This window comes from Leguminivora glycinivorella, chromosome 20 (genome assembly GCF_023078275.1).
Source record: "Leguminivora glycinivorella isolate SPB_JAAS2020 chromosome 20, LegGlyc_1.1, whole genome shotgun sequence".
Lineage (NCBI taxonomy): Eukaryota > Metazoa > Arthropoda > Insecta > Lepidoptera > Tortricidae > Leguminivora > Leguminivora glycinivorella.
In genome coordinates, this window is record NC_062990.1 from 4,946,429 (window position 1) to 4,966,131 (window position 19,703).

General features: G+C 40.3%; 1 protein-coding gene across 1 annotated transcript in view; it reads right to left on the minus strand.

Annotated features, from left to right (window-relative positions):
* LOC125237019 (protein FAM98A) overlaps positions 1 to 19,703 on the minus strand; it is a 35,864-nt gene that overhangs the window by 4,558 nt on the left and 11,603 nt on the right. Inside the window, exons 5-10 of the mRNA XM_048143939.1 lie at positions 14,690 to 14,844; positions 9,781 to 9,981; positions 8,044 to 8,130; positions 6,409 to 6,542; positions 4,902 to 5,016; positions 2,372 to 2,486 (exon numbers count right to left, since the gene is read on the minus strand). Coding sequence (XP_047999896.1) covers positions 2,372 to 2,486; positions 4,902 to 5,016; positions 6,409 to 6,542; positions 8,044 to 8,130; positions 9,781 to 9,981; positions 14,690 to 14,844 — 807 coding nt within the window. The remainder of the gene's footprint in view (positions 1 to 2,371; positions 2,487 to 4,901; positions 5,017 to 6,408; positions 6,543 to 8,043; positions 8,131 to 9,780; positions 9,982 to 14,689; positions 14,845 to 19,703) is intronic.

Here is a 19,703-nt window from a genome sequence, read left to right on the forward strand (position 1 = left end):
TCAATTTTTTTGAAATATATCGAAACCCTAGTTTGAATATAACATTAAAATAAAATAAGAAGTTATAAAGTCAGGTAATATATAGATAAAAATACTACTAATATGGGAACCTCATTAACACTGGCAACACGTGCGAGAGGGACACCAGCCCAAACAATGCCCTCTCATGTGGACCGTTTTCGCTAGTCTGATACGATCGACTTTCTGTTTCAGTAATAAGGTTTAATTTCGTATGGCAAAAAATGTGATTGAGCTGTCCCCTGTAAAGGTCTTTGCGTATGTCACGCTTCGGATGTGCTTCGGACTCACTTCGGACTCAATTCGGACTATAGCGACTATTTATACTTTTGCGTTTCGTTACACGCCGCTCACGCTGTACAAGATGTAACTTTCTAAGGCTACACTAATGTAGTAAAAGGGAACGGAATTGAAGCGTACCAATAGTGTAGGTACGCACTGTAATAATATGGCGAAAAAGTAGAAGTGCTACATACACTTCTACTTTTCATTACTCATTATTTATGCTTCAATATAGTCTGTCAAACAGAGGTGTGTAACAGTAAAAAGGCGCGAAATTTTAATTCTTCGTGTCTTTTAATTATCCTATTTTATTTTAATTTTCCGCTTTTTCTAGAGACGGAATCGGCCATAAAAACTTAAAAGAAAAGTCTGTAGAACTACGGATTTTTTAAATTGCAATCTACGGAATTCTACGGATATTTTGGCCGCAGCCTACAGATTTACAGAATTATAATCTGGCAACACTGTCATGATGGCCAATTTATAACGTGGTTTATTATATAAATACGATTTCGTTCATATCTTATACTTGCAACTCATGCAAGCAGCAGAAAAAGTACCCAAAAGAATATACAGTTTTTGCACATTGTGCAAGATCTTTGACAGATATGTTTAAGGTGACTTGTGGTAAGATTTTAGGGGTTTTCATAAGGGGTAGATAAAAAATAGTCCGTGTAGCGAAACATTACGTCACGGTGGCTTTCAATCTTTCTCGTACACATACAATCACGCCTGTTTCCCAGAGATCAGATCACGGATTTCCATTTACTACGATACTGACAAACGGGCAAATACAATCTGGGTGAATTCAAGTCAAGAGTGAATAAGCTATTACTGAAGCAGTGAGCTACAACCTCGGCCTTGTCGTCACTTTCCATCAGGTGCGACTAAGGTCAATCACTGGCCAGTTTATAATAAATAAATAAAAAAACAAAAAAAAAACACTTTCGCTTCACACACTTTCATAAAGTTTCTTGTACACGGTCGTCAGTTTCGAGTACTTCTTACCTGGCCTTTTTGCAATATCTCCGATTTGATCAAGAAAAGTTCGCCTAGGTCTTCCACTTCTAACTGACCCTTCCACTCTTTTTTTATGTACTTTCTTCGTTACTCTCCTCTCATCCATCCTCTCTACATGCCCGAACCACCTTAACATACCCATCTCAATCTTTGTCACCACATCTACATCCACTCCACACTTCTCTCGTACCCCTCATAAAAACCCCATTAATACCTTACCCGACCTCAAGTCACCATCCCTCTAGCAAACTTGCCTTGTCGCGCGCGAGTCCATACTTGAAGTCGCGCTTGATGTATGGACTCGCGCGCGACAAGGCAAGTTCTGCTAAAGGGTCTGGTGGGCACTCGACAACTATGCTCAGATTTTCACCATACAAGCGGGCGGTTATGGATTACGACCGGTGGATTCTAACGTCATCATCCTCCTTGTGTTATCCCGGCATTTACCACGACTCATGGGAGCCTGGGGTCCGATTTCATAACTAATCTGAAGATTTGGCGTCAGCACTAGATTTTACGAAAACGACTACTATCTGACTTTTCAACCCGAAGGGTAACTAGGCCTTATTGGGATTAGTCCGGTTTCCTCACGATGTTTTTCTTCACCGAAAAGCGACTGGCAAAATAGTAAACGACATTTCGCACATAAGTACTATCGTACAGTATAGCCACTCCCGCTCCCCGCTGAAAGTGCCGCCACCCCTTCACGGTTACCTCACAGTTATCGCCTGTCAAAAACGCGAACAGTCGACCTGTCATATTGCACTCATAGAGGCATGGTACGCGTTCACCTACACGAGCTTAGAATGTGTGATGGGAACGCGCCTCTTTCATATATTTTATCGCCAGTGTCCGAGATGTGCCTGGGGTCCGCTTTGACAACTAATCCCAAGATTTGGCGTAGGCACTAGTTTTACGAAAGCGACTGCCATCTGACCTTCCAACCCGAAGGGTAACTAGGCCATAATGGAATTAGTCCGGTTTCCTCACGATCTTTCTGACGTAATGCGCCATTTTTTGTCAGGCAGTGAATGTGTTAAATTTGCCGTACCTTGGTTTTGATATCCGCCCTGATTCTGATAACCACCGCCACCGCCTCGATTGTCGTAACCTCTGCTTTGGTTATCGTAACCACTTTGGTTGCCTTGATACCCTCCTTGGTTACCCTGGAAACAAAAATAAACTTTATTCTTGTAGTTCATAGAGTCTCACAATCATTTCGATGAATTAAATAATTAAATAATATACGACATTCTTACACAGATTGACCGAGTCCCACGGTAAGCTCAAAAAGAATTGTGTTTTGGTTACTCAGACAACGATATATATATAATAATTATTCACATACTCAATATTACATAGAAAACATCCCGTCTACACAAGCCTTCTTGAGCTTACTGTGGGACTCAGTCAATCTGTGTAAGGATTAATGTCCTATAATATTTATTTATTTATAGTTCGTCGCCGAGCGATGAATATAATAATAATAATAATAAGCCCGCGGGGGCAGCTTGTGGCGAGCTGACGGTGAGTGGCGACACCGCGGACCCCTATTCCTGAGGGCACTTCCATCTAGCCCTCGCCTCTGCGCTTGCCTTAACCGGCCGGCCAGAGTGGATTCGCAAGAGCGGGACCTATGCTCCAGGTTGGAAGTGTAAAATGTCATAACGCCGGCGGCCTGCTGAATGGAACACCAGGAACCAAGCTACCGCAGACTCACCTCTCGACAACCTTTTAGCCACTCTCAAGTGTTGCTCTGTTGTCGCACCGTGCGTGCGGCCGTTTTGCAGGGCCCACTCAATGAGTTGGCGAGTCACCGCCTGCCTTTTACAATTGTGAGACTAATTGTCACGGCAGGTGTCCGATAGTCTCCTCCCATAGCCCTTTAACCAGTTCATCCAACTTTCAAAACAATAACCCATGACCTTAGCTCCCATCGCAGCACAAAAGTGCTGCACTGCAATAGTCTTTGCACCTGGCGGGGACCATCTCCGGGTGTATCATATTGTGCGCTCGGGGATGGTATCCGCCACGTGTGTATCCCTTGCCTTTAGATTAAAATGTCTAAAAGGGCCTCTGTGATGTTGGCTTTGGCCCCACGCATGCCTCCCAAAGGTCCGGGACCCCATGGTCCCGAGATATGGAAAAGACAAACAAATAATAATAATAATATTCTTTATTGTGCACCATACAGAAAAAAAAAATACACAAGATGGATCACGCTTAATAACTAGGTAACAACAGGCGGTCTTATCGCTAAGAAGCGATCTCTACCAGACAACCTTTAGGTAGCAGGAAACAATGAAAATAGATCATTAAACGGGTAGTGCCGATATATATAAATTACAATGAATAAAGTATTATATATAATATAGTACATAAATACATACATAAAGATATATAATAATAAATACCTGTATAATATATAAATACTATATACCTACTTAAATACGTACATATACATAAATATATATAAGTCGCTCGCTCTCTCTCTTTCATTTACACGGGAGCGACTATCTTTTGTTCCTTTCTATCGTCCATTGCTCATCGCTTTCGCGAGACAATGTAAGGGGTAGAATAGTTTTTTTTTTATCAAAAGCTGGTTACCTGGTATTGGTTGCCCTGGTAGTTTTGGTTGTTGTAACCGCCGGGAGGGACCTAGTACGTTTAGTTGGAAAGTCACATGAAAAGTTGTCGTAACTTAATAATAGATGGCGTAGCATTCGAAAATCTTGACTGATAACTCTATACTATATATTCAATATGCTCTATAGCACGCTCATCCGCTCCGCTGTATACCTCGCTCGCTCCGCTGCATACCTCGCTCGCTCCGCTGCATGCCTCGCTCGCTCCGCTGCATGCCTCGCTCGCTCCGCTGCATACCTCGCTCGCTCCGCTGCATACCTCGCTCGCTCCGCTGCATGCCTCGCTCGCTCCGCTGCATACCTCGCTCGCTCCGCTGCATGCCTCGCTCGCTCCGCTGCATACCTCGCTCGCTCCGCTGCATACCTCGCTCGCTCCGCTGCATGCCTCGCTCGCTCCGCTGCATACCTCGCTCGCTCCTATGCATACCTCGCTCGCTCCGCTGCATACCTCGCTCGCTCCGCTGCATACCTCGCTCGCTCCGCTGCATACCTCGCTCGCTCCGCTGCATACCTCGCTCGCTCCGCTGCATACCTCGCTCGCTCCGCTGCATACCTCGCTCGCTCCGCTGCATACCTCGCTCGCTCCGCTGCATACCTCGCTCGCTCCGCTGCATGCCTCGCTCGCTCCTCGCTCCTCGCTCCGCTGCATACCTCGCTCGCTCCGCTGCATACCTCGCTCGCTCCGCTGCATACCTCGCTCGCTCCGCTGCATACCTCGCTCGCTCCGCTGCATACCTCGCTCGCTCCGCTGCATACCTCGCTCGCTCCGCTGCATACCTCGCTCGCTCCGCTGCATACCTCGCTCGCTCCGCTGCATACCTCGCTCGCTCCGCTGCATGCCTCGCTCGCTCCGCTGCATACCTCGCTCGCTCCGCTGCATGCCTCGCTCGCTCCGCTCCGAGCGTGCACTCATGCTCAGAGAAGACATGAACTGACCTGGTATTGGTTGCCCTGGTAGTTTTGGTTGTTGTTGTAACCGCCGGGAGGGACCTCGTAGGTTTGGTAGTTGCGGTTTTGGTTCTGGTTGAACGCCGCTGGACTGGTTTGGGGGCTGAAAATAACATAAACCAAAAAATTATTCTAAGAAGTAAATCCAATATTAATGGGAAAGTGTGTGTCTGTTTGTTTGTCCGTCTTTCACAGCAAAACGGAGCGACGAATTGACGTGATTTTTTATGTGGAGATAGTTGAAGGAATCGAGAGTTGACATAAGTTTCAATTTATCGCGAGTGAAGCCGCGGGCAATAGCTGGTAATTAATTAGGCTTAAATGTAAATTCTGTGTATTCGTGTAATTTTTTTCTAGAACTTCACCAACCCATATTAAAATAAATTAAATTTTAACGATATATTTGCGTTTTGCTGGAAAAAAAAAGACTGAATAAGCTATTACTGAAACGGTGACCTCCATCTTAGACTGTTTTCATTTTTATCAAGTGTGACCAGGGTCAATCGCCCGGTATTTTTTATTTTATTTTTGTTTATGGCAAGTTGGCAACATTGTTTATTTCAGCCAATCATTATGTTCCACAGTTTATAAACAGTTATAAAGTAGCGTGTGCAGTTACAGTAAGTATATTATCATGTAGGTATAAAAACGCCTGTGACATTACATTTTTATCAATGATTGATATTCATGATTCATGTTTTGTCTTTAGACATGAATCACTGTGTTTATCAATAACTTTAAGCTGAGTTTAGACGAGCAAGTTATTGTTGCAAGTTTTGAGACAGAAGCATATGCAAGAAAGAGATGCAGATATTTGCCACTCACTCTTACCTATAGTTGCGTCTCAAAACTTGCAGCAATAACTTGCTGGTCTAAACTCAGCTTTACGTGCGGTTGACGTCAAGAAATGTTGACTTTTTTGTAGGAAAGTCGCATAAAAATTTCCATCATATGTGAGTGTGGACGGGAAAACGTCCCGCTTTGTCAGTTTATTCATGTAAAGATACAAGTAAATTTCGCCTTAATGTTAACCGACAAAGTGGGTCATTTTACTAAACACACTCACATATCAAGATTCCCCTTTCGAAATTACCCGAGCAGTTCTGTCATTCGGAATTACCCTAACGCACCTCATCTTTGTATTCAGACCAAAAATTATTTAAAAAAAAACTGTTAAATAACTTACTAACTTATTGGATGTCGATTTTACTTAATTATTATCTTCATTTCTTTGTTATTTTAAAAATATCAATAAATTTTGTAAAACACAACCTCTTGTACGGGGTTAACGTTAGTGATAAACCGAAAAACTACTGAACGGATTTTTTGATGCGGCTTCCACCTATCAATAGAGTCGTTTTTGAGGCGATCTAGTCTCTCTGTCGAATCGCGACCGCCTATGCCTTCGCCTATACATCTTTTAACACTCATATGTTGAAACATACAGGAAAGAAAGAAACAACAAATAAATAAATAAGTGTTTATTGCATCTTACCGCTGGTCGCCCTGGCCCTGGTTGTACCCGCCCTGCACGCGCCCCCCGCCCCCGCGCCCGCCGCCGCCCCCGCGCCCGCCCGCGCCGCCGCGCCCGCCCCCGCTGCCGCTCATGCCGCCGCCACGACCGCCTCCCTGATAATTCAACAATGATTTTCAGACCTCAATATAGAGCATAACTTTCAAGCCGACTCAAAGTCACCACACGTGTGATTTCCCGTAGTAATTTAATATGGGAACTTTTGTAACCTTGAGACCGACACCGAACGACCACGGGCGCGCCATCTGTCGCAGTCGCGGTGCTTTACTCAGGCCACACGCTCACAGCGCGCACCCCGCATCGTTACAACCGCATCGCGCACATCGATATATCAATATGGGCCAAATTGTCAAAACTGAGGTTCAAAAGTTCTAAGCTTGTGCCGAGAGATGGCAGTCTATGCACTGTGATTACACATTTTAGTTAGACAGTAACTCTCTCTCTTTTTAAATTAAAGGAAAAATGAAAAAATTCACACCTCCGGCAGGACTCGAACCTGCGACCTTTGGCCTTGTCGTTCAACTTCAGTTAATTTGACTTTATTCAAGGTCAAATTACTTTACCCACTAGTGAATAAAATGCGTTTTTACCCGCTGGTATTAAAGGACAAAACACGTGTTTCCAAGTAGGCTTGTGTCGTTCACGAACTATGAACTGTTAGGAATAAAATCCCATCAATGACCGAAATGAACTGAATCTTTCCATGGTCTGAGAATCGGTCTTTGCTCATTTAGTACAGTATAGGATCGGCGAGCGCGAGCGGTTTGGATCGAGAACGAATGTGTGACTACGCCGACCGAGAGCGAGAGCTACTTAGCAGAGCAACAAAAAAAGTTAAGTTTTCATATTAAACTTCGGTTACTTACAACCTTTCGGCCCGGAATGTTACTATCTGTGGACAATTCGTATCGTTTTGACACTATTCGGTCCCATTCGTTCTGATCTTTCCGACATTCCGACCGCAGTGGTCGCTGGTCTGGTTGAACTAAATGAGCAAAAGACCTAAAAGAGCGAACTAGTTCGTGGGAGCGATTGAACGAGATCGGAGCGCTCCGATCAACGAACGAAACGGCACAAGCCTATTTCCGAGCTAGTGAGGGGAAAAATATTTTACTTATAAGATCTTACTGTAACGTTTTCATGGAAATAAATATTTCTATTCTATTCTTTCACATCTACATTGAACTATTGCCGCGCGAGCACATTAGCTCGCAACGTGCCTTGTTCTGTATGGACTCGGCTAATGAATAGTATAATTAATTAATGAGCATTTCTTTTATTTGCCACTTTTATGAAATGTGATATTTTTGAAAAAAAAAAATGCTATTTCTACTTAGAATTACTAGCTTTTTCAATCCTTTAGTTAAAAAAATTGTCCCATACGATTTTTTCTTATTTTGTTACCATTTTCCGTACATGTTGTATGGGGTAACAGAAGAGGAAAGTAACAAAAATGTATGGAAATTCTGGGACACTTTTTGTCTCCCAGTGAGATTGAAAGTACTCGTGATTCTGAGTACAATTGACCTGAAATTCCCTAAAACAATCAAAATTTTTTTATTGCCAAAAAAAGAAATGCTCTAATATTTTTTATACCTGTGGCCCCGGAGTCCGCTGTTGCCAGGAAGGCATCTCTGGCGGCGGGGGCTGCGCCTCGTTAGGCCGCCCGCCGCGGTCCGGTACCTGCAACAATTGTTATAATAAGGGCCGATTTCATCAAACCGTCCGCCACCGTTCAAGCGTTCGTTAGATTTTATTGAATGGCAAGTTCCATAGACATCTGCTGCGTGACGATGATGTGTCTGCCAAATGCGGTTGATGCACAGACCAACCCCTATAGACATCCATTACAAGACGACTCGCGGTCGCCAGCCTTCCTAGTATTTGCACTGATATAAGCGCGGGCGCTTGCCGTGCCCGATCAGTATCGACCAAGTAACAGACCCGAAAGCAGCGCGTGTTTTTCGCACTAAAAAATTGGAAAAGGGTATTTTGATTCCTTAAAGATGTCCACCTGTAGTGTGAAATGGTGTGGAAAGGTAACAAGAAGCTCAAATTTAAAAACAGACGGCATTACATTCCACAAATAAGTCATATTTATAATTTATTCAGAGCCGGCATAGGTCAACTTACATTGGCCACTTACGCGTCAGTAGAGGGACAGTCATACTTCTGTCCCTTTTCATCTGTCGCGACTGCCCGCCGTCCTTGAAACGGCCAATCATTAACCAGCGCGCTTAACACATTCCCCGCCCGCTCCTCGCACCCCAAACACTGGTGACTCGTATCGCGAACAAAATATACAAGATTGCCACTCTATAGGAGGTTCTCTGTGGAGTCTGTGGGTTGATGCAACTGGCCCTAAGTAGGATATCACAAGGAAGAGTTCAAAGAGGGCGGTCGCACGAAAATGTACGTCTTTTGGATTCAACCAGGACTTAGTCCCACCAAAAAAGCGAGTAAAGATGAGCTTTAGGGTTGCAAAAAAACGGTTTATTTTCTGGCTTGAAAAAAAAAACATGAAAAAAAAGCCAGTTTTTTTTCTGGAGTATGTTTTTTTTCTAAAGGATGAAATCTCAAAATTTGCAAAACAGTTAATACTTTTATACGGTTTTTTAGACTTCATGCCTATTAAACGAATTTACATTTAATAACTTTAATTTCTGGTTTAATAAAACTAACATTTACACAATCTGTAGCTAGTACTTGTCGCTATTTACTGTTGGCAACACCACCGCCTCCAACTCCACGCCGCATCGGGGATTCCCCAATAAACGTTTGCATACTGAATGTTTATCGAATTAAAATGTACGTTATTGTCATTGAAACGTTACAAATCACGAAAAACCGTTATTGTCATATTATTTGTCATCTGAAAAAAACCATGGTGCTTGGTGTTTTTTCATGTTTTTTTCATAATTCTGAAAAGAAAACATTTGGTTTTTTTCTATTTGCAACCCTTGATGAGCGGCGATAAATCGGCTCATTACTCCGTGGCCGACGAGGTGGTGGACTACGTTCGCCGGAAGACTGTAGCCAGCGTGCTACGAACTAAGATGATATAGTTGATAATGATAATTGATAACACTGCAGTTTCCACCGATATAACGATTTATTGATAATATGATAAAACTGATACAATTATTGAATACACTCCGCGGCGGTCGGGCATGTACTGTCTCATATAGGTAAAATAAATGCTGACTGACGGAAAGTGCTGATGAGCGAAATGTTAATCCTTGTACGGACCGCACAAGTACATTACGATACAAGTGCGTAAAAAAGGAAGTTCGAAAACGACCATCTGTACTGAAAAGATATTTTTCAACATACCTGCCCAATAATAACTTTGTTAACATCGCTCTGCGTGTTTTTCCTGACGCTCGCGCTTGACGTTTTCTCAACCTGCAGCAACGAAGTCCTGGCGGCTAAGAAGTCTGACAGTTTGACGTCGGGTTTGATTCTCAGTTGCTCGCGTTTCGGCCGGTAGGCTGATTGTATTACGTCCTTCTTGTTCTTGAGGCGTTCTGACCACTGGAAAAAAGAGTTTTGAATGATTCACGGTTATTTTCATGACTACTACCTAACTGACTTACTAATAAGTGGGCATGTTAAAAACGAGGCGAGCGATATTGAGAGGTATGAGCGATTTGAGGTCTAAAAATGTCGAAAATAAAACGTTCAGTGTTATCAGTTACATGATTCTTTTTTCCATGGTCATGATGCATGTAACTGCGTCGGATTATAATAATCTATTGAGTGCTTCGAGGAATTGTTCGGATTAATCCCTACCGCTTCTTTCCGCCATCGCCCTACGCGACAACATTTCCATCTCCATCATTTAGATGGCTGGCAGTCCTCAACTGTGCGTTTCTCCAGAAACTTCCTGCCTCGCACAGCTAAACTGTGGAATGAATTGTCGCCGGTATTTCCGGATTGATACGACCTTCAAATCTTCAAGAAAAGAGCGTACACGTACACCCATCTTAAAGGCCGGCAACGCACCTCCAACACCTCTGGTGTTTCGGGTGTCCATGGGCGGCAGTGATCACTTACCATCCAGGCGACCTGTCTGCTCGTTTGCCTCCTATCCCATAAAAAAAATACCCGGTTAAGATTATATCAGAATTAAGCGCAACACTGAAGAATTTAAAACATTCCAATGTATTCGTCATCAATGTAATCGAAAATATTCACCTAAACGAATACAAACTGAATGAAAAATTAAAACTAGTAACCAACAATTTTCAAAACTGTGTATTTGTTGAAACGAACCGAAATATTACGGAAGGCCTAATTCATGAAATAAATAAATTAGAATATCGAAAGAAGTTCTTAACATATAATACGCCTAAAACATATACGAAAATAGACAGACAACAAACTGAATTTCTGATTGCCAAAGGAAATAATATAAATAAAATTGGGGATAGAAGTAAAATTACATACTACTTTAAAAGAGTTATGAAAAAAAATAACAATAAAATAAACAATACTGCACAAGCTGAGAACCCCTTCAACGACGGCTCCTCCGTGCGGGATGCTTCGATGGAAAATTTACTCGGATCCCAAAACTCGACTGCAGCGGAGGAAAACGATCATCTCAAAGTGCCAAATGTTTCGGCTGAGCTTTTTCGTGAATAATGTTACAGTGCTTCATCAAAATATTTGTGGTCTTCTTACCAAAAGAGAATCATTAGAAATTTGTTTACAGGAATTTACAGATACTAACATGGACATTGATGTAATCTGCTTATCAGAAACATTTGTAAAGTCCGGAGAGGAAAAAAACATTTACATTAAAAATTACAAAGTATGTTCCTATTTTTCGAGAACCCGGCAAAAGCGAGGGGAGTATGTATATTATGTAAAAATCACGTAGAATACAAAGAACTTACACTCTTAAAATGTTTTTCCAGTGAACATACTTTTGAATGCTGCGGTATTGAAATCCCTGCGTATAAGTGTATTGTAATTTGTGTGTACAGAATACCTAACTCAAATGTTAATGTTTTTCTTTCGAATTTAGAAAAATTGTTACATCTATTACATAAACGGGTGTCGACAAAAATAATAATTACAGGTGATTTTAACATCAATACCCTTGTTGAAACAAGATCTACCCGTGAACTACGAAGCATATTGCAAAACTACAATTTTTGTTTGCACGTAAATGTACCTACTAGGTTAAATTCCTGCATTGACCATATTATTAGCAACATAGCAAATGCAACTGTTGGAATTCACCCGCTATATCTCTCAGACCACAACACAGGCCAAACACTAACTTTTGAAACTGCGAACAAATATCAACCAATACAATATTGGTACATATATAAACGTGACTTAAGTGAAGAAAATATCTGCAAATTTATTGAATGTATCGAAAATTTAAAATGGTCTGACGTTTATGAATGTAAGGATGTAAATCAAGCATTTAATGTTTTCCACGATAATTTTGTATTTTTTTACAATTTATGTTTCCCAGTCAGAAAGTTAAAAATGTGTAACAAGGTTGGAAAATGTAACTGGTTGACAAAGGGTATACAAAAATCAACTTCAACAAAAAGAAAACTACGTTTTAACTATTACAGGACTAGAGATAATGAAGACAAATTAATTTATCAAAGATATTTAAACATTTTAAAATCATGTATAAAAGAGTCTCAAAGAAAAATAAATCTCAAACATTTATGCGATTCGAAAAACAAATGCAAAGCATCTTGGGAAATTATTCAAAACAAATCATCAAAAACCTTAAAACCACCAGAAACAATTAATAAAATCAATAATGGAGGTAACTCTGTCACTTGTACGGAAGACATCGCTAACATTTTTAATAATTTTTATATTAACCAAACCAATAATAAGTATGACTATAAACAGCACACTATAAAACAAAAAACTTGCCAGTCAACTATGTTTCTATATCCTTGCGATGAAAACGAGGTTTCAAAGTTAATTAAATCTTTAGCTAATACTAATTCTGCTGGACATGATGATATATCTACAAAAGTGCTTAAAAGATGTGGAGAACAGATTGCACCCATCTTGAGCCACATAATAAATTTGTCTTTCTCACTTGGTGTCTTTCCGGATAAACTTAAAAAGGCTATAGTTAAACCACTATATAAAAAACATTGCAGAGAAGAAGTAGGTAATTATCGTCCAATAGCACTACTTTCCATTTTCTCAAAAATTTTTGAAAAAGCCATGCACACTCGAATAACTAATTTTTGTAGCAAATACGACATTATTACTGAAAATCAAAACGGCTTCCAAAAAGGAAGATCCACTTCACTTGCAGCATTTAACCTTGTAAGAAAAATCACAGACGAAATTGACAAAAAGAACCCTGTAATAACTTTGTTTTTCGACATGACCAAAGCATTTGACTTTGTGTCACATGAACGCCTTTTAAAAAAATGTCAAGCATATGGACTAAAAGGACAGGTACTGAAATGGTTAGATAGTTACCTCTCAAATAGAACACAAACTGTGCAGTTGGATAGTATTACAGAAAATAAAGTTTTGGTTCACACTAGATCATCTGATAAAAAAATAACCGCTGGAGTGCCGCAAGGAAGCGTCTTAGGACCTCTTCTATTTCTCCTCTACATTAACGACCTGCCATTGGCCACAAAATATGAATGCGTACTATTTGCTGATGATATCTCAGTAGTTATACCTTGCGAAGAAATTGACACATTTAACAATGACATAAATAACACAGTAAGCAATATCATACTTTGGATGAAACAAAATAATTTACAACCAAATGTAGAAAAAACCAGATTTATAAATTTTTATAACAGGAAAAAAATAGTTGACATTAAAGTAACATATAATAATGAAATCATAAATGAAACAGATGAAATAAAATTTTTAGGAATAGTATTAGATAGACATTGCAAATGGAATAAACAAGTTGATAAGAAATGCTCTCAAATAAATAGTTTTGTGTATGTGTTACGAAGACTTGCAACACTGGCCAACAGGTCAATTGCACTTACAGCGTATCATGGATATGTTGCCTCTGTCCTCAGATACGGTATTCTCCTTTGGGGAAACTCTAGTGACATGAAAAGATTGTTTGGGAGTCAAAAAAAATGTATCCGTGCAATTTGTCGTAAGACACCTACTACTTCATGTCGTCCATTGTTTCAGGACTTGAAATTATTAACTTTGCCATCCTTGTACATTTTGGAATCTTGCAAATTTGTCAAATTACACCCAGAACTTTTTACAAAATTAAAGAATACATGTAGGTTTAACACCAGATATCCTGACAGACTTGTACGCACAGTGAAATACAATACGAAATTATGTAACCAAAATTCTTACCTTATGTCTATAAAATTATACAATAAACTACCTAGCAACTTAAAAGAGCTGCCAGTACCAATGTTTTTCAGGAAACTCCAAGACTGGTTAGTTCGAAATTGCTTCTACTCATTAAACGAGTATCTTAACTCGTAAATCTTTATGCAGATAAATTCTCGGAATGCAATGCACAAAAAAATCAATGATATTTAATGGACTTAATGATAAATTATATTTTTGTAATTTTATGATGAATATATATGATATTGTATATAAATGTAAATAGACTTAGTTTTAGCTTTATTTTTGCATGCCGATGGTGTTGGCGAGATATGCTGTACCTTTTTATGTAATGACTGCAACATCTGATTGTAACCATGTCTCTAGCGAAATAAAATATTTCATTTCATTTCATTTCATTTCATTTCATTTCAATGAAAATAAGTTCAAAAAGACTCATGAAAATAACCGTGAATTTCTGAGACCGTGAGACCGTTTTCACATTATCCGACGGATGTCGGAAGGATTTCAATAGAAAAAATTCAAGATGGCGCCTGTAATGTAAGGGATATCGGTCCGACATCCGATATCTGATCGGATAATGTGAAAACGCATTGAGGCTGAGGTTCTCGTTATTTCGACCTCATAGTTTCCTTAAATCATCCTCATCATTTTCATTAATCATCAATATTTTTTTCTTCTGAGCTCGGTCCATTGTAGGCCAAGTTCTCGCCTCGGTTAGACTGTGGCCATGAGTAAGCCCATTTGTGAGTGTGTTTAGTAAAACGTCCCACTTTGTCGATAGCTATAAAGCCGCTTTATCTGTTTATTCATATAAATATACAAGTAAATCTCACCTTAATGGTAACCAACAAAGTGGGACGTTTTACTAAACACACTCACATTTATAAATATATACCTCAAAACTCTGCACCGTACACTCTAACCTAGTGATTAGAGTTTCTCGTCTCAGTCTGTATTCGTCATACATCTCTGAGAAAGCCGTCTCAAGAGCCTTCCAGTCTTTCTCTGTCATGGCCTTATTATATAATGGCTTGCCGACTAGCTGTTGACCTGTGGGCAAAAGGCAATTTTTTAAAACTGAATACATCTCTATATTGAATAAACGAATGATTATAAAAGTTGCTTACAAATATCTATTAATTAAAGGAAAAATGGAAAAATTCACGTGTTAACGCACCTTCCATGTGTGCGTGAGCGCCGCCGCGCACACATCGACACGACACCCGCGGGCCCGCGGCCGGCGACAGCCCGCCCCGCCATCACTCACCGATCGTACTCGACGCCGACACCACGCTAGCTCGCGCGTCTATATATCAATGTTTTTTACAAATCATTAAAATAAATAGCTGTTCAAAATCCAAGTTGTCGTCTTCATCATTTTCCGAAGAACCTGCGCCAACAAGTTCGAGCCGGATGGAATCCACGATCTGAACAAAAGGAGAACAAAGGAATCCATGGGCGCGGTCGAAGTTGTACAAAGGAGTCGACATATTCTTGGATTTCGACACGTCTACACCTGAGTCTACACTATATACAAGATTTCATCGAAATATACCAGGAAAAGGGTAACAGTGGCATTTGTGTAAGTTCGTTCCAATATTTTCTATTCAATTTAACGTAAATGTTCCTCTCTTACAAAGTGTTGTGCTCTTTGCCATAGAAACCACTATCTAAAGGTTTCAATTTCTAAAACTCCCATTTTCAGTGCTATATTTATTTCCCGTATTTCCGTCAACTCCTGCATTTTAGTCAATATTTTCTTTCTTTTACAATCGAAAGTTACCAAATCGATCTTTTCTTTCTAAACTATCACAAAATTAGCTTCAACCTTTTCTTTTCAGAGGTCTAGAGTGCTGTATTGTCCCTAATTTGAGCCAATACAGAATTAAAATTGTAAATTTTGCTAATTTTTATTCGAACATTCCAGAACCGGCGGGGTCAAAGTCCGCTACCGGCCGCCTGTGTACGTGACCGCTCGCTGTGTCAAGTACCTATCTGCACTCGGGCGTGGCTTGTTCGCACGTTTGCTTGACTGTTCTTCTGCCTGCTTAATCACGCTTCGCATTAAATTTAAGTATAGTTCCAATAGTTGTCACTTATTGCAAAGTTTTAATTTCATTTTTCTCGCGTGTTTAACATTTTTTTTGCAGCTGTAGGGCAGTTTGAGATTGATTTCGTTTTTGTTCACACAATCGAACATCATCTAAAGATAGTTTCAATCATTTCCATTGATATTTCTTGATCAAATAATTAATTTTCTTTCATTTAAACTTCACAATGGAAAATTTAAAATCACTAAAGAAAACTCGAGCCAGTTTTAAAGCAAAGCTGACAGTTTTTAACGATTATTTAAATGCTTTATTGCCTAGCAGTGAGCTTAATAGCATACAAATGCACGAGCTTACCCTGCGACATGCAAAAATGTCAGAAATGTATAACGATTTCGATTCCATACAAAACGATATAGAGAGTATGACGGAAATTCCAGATGACGAATACGCAGAGCGGACTTCCTTCGAGAACCGGTACTTCGGCGTCATGGCTGCTGCGCAGGACCTGCTCAGTAGGCATGCAGCGCCCGCCGGCCCTGCCTCTGCGGTGCACGACAGCGGATCGGTGACGGGATCAGGTGATGCTGTATTCTCAAGTAAGCCAAACATTAAGCTTCCAACTATCCATCTCCCAACTTTCTCTGGTCGATATCAGGATTGGCTAGAGTACCATGACACTTATAAGTCACTAATACACGATAACACATCCATACCTAAAATTCATAAGTTCCACTATCTAAGGAATTCTTTAAAAGACAGCGCGTCATTAATTATTAAATCATTAGAGTTTTCAACTGAGAATTATGATGTTGCTTGGGATTTGTTGTGCGAGCGTTTCAATAACAATCGTATTTTAGTAAATAACCATATTCAAGCTTTGTTCAGTATAAAGCCAGTGACTCAAGAGTCTTCTAAAGCCTTGCGTAGTATGATAGACTGGGTAAATAAGAACTTGAGAGCCTTAAAAACATTAAAATTACCTACTGAACACTGGGATATTTTAATCATCCATATGATGTCTAGTAAGCTTGACTCAGTCTCAATGCGCGATTGGGAAACCGAACGTAACAAAATTGTAGGTATTCCCACGTATAGTGACTTTATAACTTTCTTAAAGGGTCGTGCTGACCTGCTTGAAACCATGGAGGAGGCTCAAACGCAATCTAAGGTTCCTCGCAGGCACAGTGACGTCACGCACAACCGCCCAAGAACATTTATTGCAAATGATTCACACAAACAAAAACAACATAAATGTCCTGTATGCACCAACTATCACACAATATACCAATGTCCAAAGTTCAAAGCGTTACCTATAGAATCTCGCATTGATAAAATTAAACAGTTGAATCTGTGTACTAATTGTCTTCGTGCAGGGCATGACGAACAACGCTGTCGACTTAGTTCATGTCGTTTATGTACCAAACGTCACAACACTATGTTACACATTGACACTCAATCTACAGAGCCTCTGGCTAGCACTTCTAACGCACATGTGCAGGACCTATCTAAACCTGTACAAGACAATATCACACTAAACTCTATACACCGCAGCCGGAGCCGCAGCCAAACACTTCTTTCCACTGCCATAATCAATATTCAAGACCACACTGGTCAAACACACAAGGTCCGTGTTCTATTGGATAACGGATCCACTATTTCATTCATCACAGAATCATTACGAAACCAATTAGGGTTACCCAGTTATCCCGCATTCACCTCAGTTAAATTACTAGAGGACAAATCATCAACGTCTACACAAAGATGTGACGTCACTATATCATCACTATACGATCGCAGTTATACAACCGATGTTGACTGCTTTGTACTATCTCGGATCACCGATGTCATACACACTGACCATATCAATCGCAATTCATTCGAAATTCCCTCTCACATCCACCTCGCGGACCCCTCATTTGCTGATCCGTCAGAGGTGCAGATGCTGCTGAGCGCCGACTTATTTTGGGATGTACTTATCATGAACAAGATATCCCTCGGCAAAAATCGACCATTATTAGTTGAATCACGACTAGGTTGGCTAGTAGTTAAATTACCAAACAATAACAAAACTAAACAAAATACAGTCCACTGTCATTTCTCTAACGCTGAGTTAGATCACAAACTAAACTATTTTTTTGATAACGACGGTTTCTCTACCATTGAAAAGGTTCCCACTAAATCTAAAACTGATAGCGAATGTGAACGAATCTTTACCAGCACCACCACACGACACTCGGACGGCAAGTTCATAGTCACAGTACCACTTAAAGAATCCCCCGAGGTATTAGGCAACTCTAAAGAACAGGCTTTGACCAGATTTCATTCATTAGAGCGCAAGTTTAAACGGGAACCGGAATTCAAAGATCAATATACTAAATTTATCAATGAATACATACAATTAGGTCATATGTCAGAGAATACGACCCCCGAAAATGATGATTTTTCATACTTTCTCCCACATCATGCAATTTTGAGAGAAAGCCTCACTACGAAATTGAGATCTGTCTTTGACGGATCAGCTGTCACGAGCTCAGGAAAGTCATACAATGACATTCAGCACATAGGCCCGGTTGTTCAAGACGATTTGTTAAGTATCCTTATTAGATTCAGGCAACATAGATTTGTTACAACTTCCGATGTAGCCAAAATGTATAGGCAAATTTATGTAAGAGAAGATCAACGAAGCTTGCAGCAAATTCTATGGCGGCCTGATCCTACACAACAAATTAAACAGTACAAACTAAATACAGTTACATACGGCACGGCCTCGGCTCCCTGGCTTGCGACAAGAACACTCAAACAGATAGGTATAGAGTGCAAGGACGAACTTGCACGCGAAACTATTTTGCATGACTTTTACGTTGATGACTACATCACTGGTCATGATGATGAACAAACATTAATACATACATGTCAAAATGTCATTCATGAGCTAGAACCTGCTCATTTTCATTTACGTAAATGGCGGTCTAACAAACCATCCATTCTGACACAGATCACAAATGAAAACAACAATGATGATGAGTTGCTAAATCTTAACGATGATGATTATGCCAAAACTTTAGGCCTACTCTGGGCTTGCAAAAGAGACACATTATTGTTTTCATTTCCAAACACTACACAACAAGCTAAAACAAAACGCACAATTTTGTCCACTATAGCGCAAGTGTTTGACCCTCTGGGCTTAATAAACCCTTGCATGTTACAGGCAAAACTCATTCTCCAATCTCTCTGGTCTCAGAATATTCCATGGGACTCTCAATTGCCAGCCGAAATTGAGTCACAATGGGACCAGTTTGTCAAATATTTGCCAGATATATCTCAAATTGAAATTCCTCGTAGAGCATTGTGCGACGATTACGTGAATGTTCAATTGCATGCGTTCAGTGACGCATCTATGAAAGCTTACGCTGCCTGCGTATACTTACGCACTGTGTCAAATAGCGGTAATGTAAGTGTACATCTACTCGTTGCAAAAAGCAAACTGGCCCCACTGAGGCAGCAGCTAAGTATTCCAAAATTGGAATTGTGTGGCAGTCTATTAGCTACACAATTAATGAAAAAGGTTGTCAATTCTTTACGCCTAAAAGTAGATTCAATATATTTTCACTGTGACTCAACCATTGTGCTTGGTTGGTTAAAAACGTGCAAAAAGCAACTCAAACAGTTTGTACACAATAGAGTTAATGAAATCACCAACACTTTTGACCCATCAGCATGGCACTATGTTCCCACAGATATGAACCCTGCTGACATAGGGTCTAGAGGTCTAAATGCTTCACAACTCAAAGATTCAACTTTATGGTGGCAAGGCCCTCATTTCCTACACCAAAGGGACATTCAATGGCCCTTGCAGCC